We start from the raw sequence: 5,626 nt of genomic DNA, 5'->3' as shown, positions 1-5,626 counted from the left end.
CTAAATAACTTCAGCATCTTCTGCTGAAGTTTTTGAAAAAGCTTAATGACAAAACTAATGAATCCAGGACAAAAAAACTTCGGCTTATTTAGTGCAATTATAAACAAAAACTTCAGCAAATAGAGAACAAAACTTCAGCTACTATGCTTAAGTTCAGCAATTACAAACAAAAACTTCAGCAAATAGAGAACAAAACTTCAACTACTATGCTTAAGTTCCGCAATTACAAACAAAAACTTCAGCAACTACAGAACAAAACTTCAGCTACTATGCTTAAGTTCAGCAATTACAAACAAAAACTTCAGCAAATAGAGAACAAAACTTCAGCTAGTATGCTTAAGTTCAACAATTACAAACAAAAACTTCTGCACACTTGGTTCAGCATACTTGCTACTTCAGGCCCGTCTGCTAGAATGCTGAAGTTTTGCGTGGTTGTCTTTGCTACTTCAGCCCCGTATGCTGAAGTTACGCGAAAAAGTGGGTACGCTTGCAATTTTTTTTGCAAAGCAGGCACAAGTTAAAACGTGAACCAAAAAGCGGGTATAGATGCAAATCCCCCAATGGCATGAAACGGGCCGACTTGCTACCTTTAACTTGTTTGCATGCCGGTTTACTGTCATTACATGCAAAAGAAATATGTGGGCTTTGGTGATTATAAATATGTAGATGATGTGGGTGTCACGCATTGAACTCAAAATAAGTCCATAAATCTTGGTAATTGATGTACAATATATTAGTTAGTTTGAAGAAAAGATTGTTGAATTTGCATAAGCAAACATAATTCTGAGATAAAAATTTAGTATCGTCTTATCCCTTGTTTGGTTACTAATTCTGAGATAAGTTATCTCAGGATTAAAAATAGTACCCGGATAACTTTTACCCGCTAGAGGATGGAACTATAATCCCATGATAAGTTATCCCGGAATAAAGCAGTAAAATTGACAATCTCATGATAATAGAACATACCAAACAGTCAATAAGAAATAATACAACGATAACTAATTCCAGAATAACTGATGTCTGATCCCAATATAACAAATCTCAACATAACTAATCCCAACATATAATAAAACAAACGACCCCTTAAGATCTATTTTTATACATTACAAAGGTGGGACGAGAGTAATAAACAGAAGTTTCCAAGTCCTTTTGTTAGAAACCTAATAAAAAAACTACAAAAGTATATTGCAAACTGCTTCAACCTGTCCTGAGCTTGAAACCATTCAAAGTGGTCAAAAGATAAGTTGGGACTTCATGTTAAAGCCCTCCAATAACAACTTTACCTAGTCTTTAAATATTGAAGGTTTATGTTTACCAAAATTCTCATTTTCATTATGCCTTGAGAATCGGCACCCAAAATTCACTCATTATACTACCTAGTCGACCTTCGAGGTAGAGGCAAAGTCAGAATTTCAACTGTTATACTACCTAATCGACCTTCGAGGTAAAGGCAGAATCAGAATTTCAACTATATGGGTTCTAAATTTAGATCGACGACTTCAAATAATAATAATTGGGTCCTAATTTAATATGTGTACATATTCAATAAGTTGCTTAACATAAATACATTGCTTGAACAAAAATTACCAAGTCTGGCGCCAAAACTGTATCTTAACTTCTGCCTTCGCGTCTCTTGCGTACTAATACTAGCCTTGATCATATACTTTTGTTGATTACCTTTACCACATTTTGAACGATCAATCCTGAATGACCACTCTTTTGTCTAAAGATACCTCACCGCTGCACCAATCATTCGGGGAAGTCGGGACACTGCAATATGGGTAGTTTATCTTGGTTGATGCCTCCTAAAGAGTAACGGAGGTGTGCAAGTAGGCTCAACCTAAGATTCTGCTTGGGAGCGTAATAGTATAAACATGTCCGAATGTGAAACAGACTAATCGAACAGAGAAAAGTCAATCATAGTGATTTGCGAGTTCCTGTAAAAACGCTCTTGCTCAACGGAAAAGTAATCATTTTCCTACTTCAAAAATCTCCATGCAACAGTAGCTTGAGTAGATTATTTTAAGTTTTTAACTTTGAATTATTGGACAGCGCAATGACAAAGGAAAGAAAAGAAAACAACCAGGAAAATTTTGAAAAGGCACATATCAAATCGCCAATGGCATCCCTTCACTAAGAAAAAGGGTCTCCGACCGTCCGACGTATAGTACTTCAATGTCAGGACAAACTCACATTAAAAAGTGCATGTAACTCTATCTGATGATATTGACAACTTATCATTTTGGGAAATCATGTGCGATATTTTGACAGGTCTTAGAATTAGAGATATCACATCTGCAGAAGCAACTGAAGATATTTTTAGGCGTTTAGATATATCTCTTTGTGATAAGAATGTGCTGCCAAAATTTAAAGGTAAACTTTACAGAGTGGTGGTTGGCCAGTCAAGAGCTCCCATATGCAGAAGATAAAAGTAGCAGAAATGAGGATGTTGAAATGGATGTGTGAGTGCAGGAGGGATAAAATTATGAATGAAGTTACTTGGGACAAAGTGGGAGTGATATCCCTGGAGGATAAGATGCGGGAGTCGAGACTGAGATGGTTTGGACATATTACGAGGAGAAGTATATATTGACGCTCCTGTTAGGAGGTGTGAGAGGTTGACCATGGCGGAAAAGGTTGAGGCAGACCTAAGAAGTACTAGGGAGAGCTGATCAGGCAGGACATGGCGCGGCTTCAGCTCACTAAGGATGTGACTGTTGATAGGAGCGTGTAAAGGTCGAGGATTAGGGTAGAAGAGTAATAGGTAGTTGAGAGTTTCCACTTTCTTACCAGTAGTACTAGTAGCACGCATGTACTTTCCTATTTCTCAGCTTTATATTACATCATATTGTTTAGTTTGTTTCAGTTATCGTATTAATTCTCCTGTGGTTAATATTTTGGTAATACTTATTCTTTTTCCCCCTCTCTTTATTTCTTTATCTTCTTCTTTTTCTCCCTATGCTTCTTCTTATTCTTCTTCCTCTTTTCCTCCTCCCTACCTTTCTGAGACGAGGGTCTATTGGAAACAACCTCTCTACCTTTACAAGGCAAGGTTAAGGTTTCTACGGACACACTACCCTCAGAGACCCCGCATATGAAAATATACTGGGTATGTTATTATTGTAGACAATATCTCGTTGAAGTTATAAAAAAAATATTTCAAGTTGACGTGTACGTACTATCAATTACCAGAACTGTGTATATTCTTTTTTTTTTTAAACCATCACCTTCGGTTGTGAGCCTAGGGTGTGGGGGGTTAGGCTTGGACCCCTACCATGTATTATATTGAATAAATTACAATGACAAGAGGGGGACATGGAACCTTGCCTCCAGTCTACAAAAAGTTTGCCAAGCAATTAAACAAGAAAAGGCGTAGCCTATACAAAAGCCTTTCCATCCATAAATCTAACTTAACTAACAAAAAAAATTATATTTTTCATATCTCCTCCTAAAAGAAGGAATTTGTCATTTTTCAAGTTGAATCAGCCCCTTTGCCTCTCTAGGAAGGTTGTAAGGATAGTGATATAAGGTCTTGTTTCCACTTGTAGAAGCCAATTTTGCCAACAGATCCACAATTTAGTTTGCTTCTCTGAGGCAATGAAAGATACAAGAAACAGTGTTGTCAAGCATAGTAGTTGTGCCTTTGATAATATGTTGTAGCTTCAAGTTGTTGAAGCTTTGTTTGATGAGGATGTTAGTGACAATCAGAGAATCAATCTCCACATGAATATTAGAGTAGCCATGTTGAGTGCACCATTCTACCCCAAATCTCACTGCTATGACTTCAGTTTTCGAGCTGCTATTGGCTTGTATCGGGATAGAAAATGCAAAAATGAAATCTCCATTGCTATCTCTAACAATACCCCCAATCCCAGCTTTCCTGCTTGCTTTGATAAAACTACCATCAATGTTAATTTTGATCCACCCAGGTGCTGGTTTGTTCCAATGAATAGGAGTACATACGACCACAAGTTTGAGCTTCTCCACTAATTTGCAAAGATTATCCCATGTACCATTAGTGTCCAGATTAGGAAAAGTATCTTGAAGAATTGCTTTGATATTTCAAACACATATAGTAACCATTCGATACAAGTAAACGTTGTTGTTGTCTCCATACTTACATGCAGCCCAAGATTTTCAAGTCTCCCAACAGATAATTACAGGAAGAGCTTGCAATATTAGTTTGTGGACTGTGTTTCTTGCTTTTATGTTCCACCACCTATTAAGAAGACCTCTGATCGGTAAGTATTGATAGATGATTTCCAATGGATTTCCCATAACTTTCCATACATACCCGGCTGCTCTACTCTCCACAAATACATGTTGCAAGGTCTCCATAACAGGTATTGGACAACATCTACAAACTTTAGTATCTTGGGAATCAACCTTGTAATAGTTTGTCTAATGGAGATTCTAACAAAGAAGATTCTCCAACACAAGAAAGATTGTTTGAAGGGAATTGATTTGTGCCATATCTTGTTGATTGTGATATTGATTGTTCTGTGATCCCTGATCATATTCCAAGCAGAACCATTTGTAAAGTGACCATCCTCAGTCGCGTTCCATACAGCATAATCATTTTTGTATTCCTGGCCCAACTCTATAGACATAATGTGTAGTGCAATTTGGTTAGGTAGTGTGCTGTATAGCATCTGTGCATCCCACCTATTAGTACTCATGAAATCATTTACCTTCTTTTTGGTATTGCTAGTGTTAATGTAGCTTGAACAAATGTGTGTCAGATGTCCCAATTCAGTCCAGTTGTCCCACGAAAAGCTACAGTTACCAGCATTAATCTTCCAAGTAATCTGTTTTTCACACTTGTCTCTGGCCCACAGTAGGTGTTTCCACGCTTGAGAGTTGCCACTGCACCATTTCTTACCAACAAGATGTACCCTAGGGCAGTATTTTGCCTTGAGGAAGTCAGCCCACATAGAATTACTAACTCTAAAATGCCACCATCTTTTGATTGTAAGTGTATTAGAAATATCATCCATTCACCGGATGCCAATTCCAGCTTCATTCATTGGATAACATAACTTTTCCCAAGAAGTCCAATGATACTTGTTTTTACCATTACAAGTGCCCCAGAAAAAGTTAACAATATGATTCTGAATGAGCTTCAATGTTCCTTTGGGAGGATTGATGGCAGATAAAATATAAATAGGAAGAGATTGGATAACAGATTTAATCAAAACCTGTCTACCTCCACAGGAAAGCATATTACCTTGCCAAGCATTCAACCTTTTAATAACCTTGGCACACATGTTATCAAAAAAGAGATTTTTTCCCTACCAATGTAAATAGGACAACCAAGGTAATTAAAAGGGAAGTTTTTGTCCAGGAATCCAGTTTTAGTTCTAATTCTGTTGATCCTATATGCACATGTTTAGGGATCAGTGAGGAAAAAATCTTGTCCATGTTAACTTTCTGTCCAGAAACATATTCATAGTTCCTAATTTGTTTCATGATCAACTTTATGGAGTTTGTATTACCACTACTAAAGATCACAATATCATCAGCATATACCAAGTGAGTAATCTGAGGTCCATGATCTATGCATTGAGAAAGGAATGAAGGCATTGTTCTATAACAAACTATTCAGGGATCTAGATAAAACCTCAGC

The 5,626-nt window shown here is 37.1% G+C and overlaps 1 protein-coding gene across 1 annotated transcript; it reads right to left on the bottom strand.

Moving 5' to 3' along the window:
• Positions 1-3,576: 3,576 nt before the first annotated feature.
• Positions 3,577-4,934, bottom strand: LOC109238156. The gene is made up of 2 exons (XM_019404591.1): positions 4,295-4,934; positions 3,577-4,052 (listed from the first exon to the last, which is right to left on the bottom strand). Exons 1-2 carry the CDS (start codon positions 4,932-4,934, stop codon positions 3,577-3,579), a joined length of 1,116 nt encoding a protein of 371 aa, XP_019260136.1.
• Positions 4,935-5,626: the final 692 nt, after the last annotated feature.

This window comes from Nicotiana attenuata, unplaced genomic scaffold (assembly GCF_001879085.1).
Source record: "Nicotiana attenuata strain UT unplaced genomic scaffold, NIATTr2, whole genome shotgun sequence".
In the NCBI taxonomy this organism is placed as follows: Eukaryota; Viridiplantae; Streptophyta; class Magnoliopsida; order Solanales; family Solanaceae; genus Nicotiana; species Nicotiana attenuata.
This window is presented reverse-complemented; position numbering and strand designations above follow the sequence as displayed.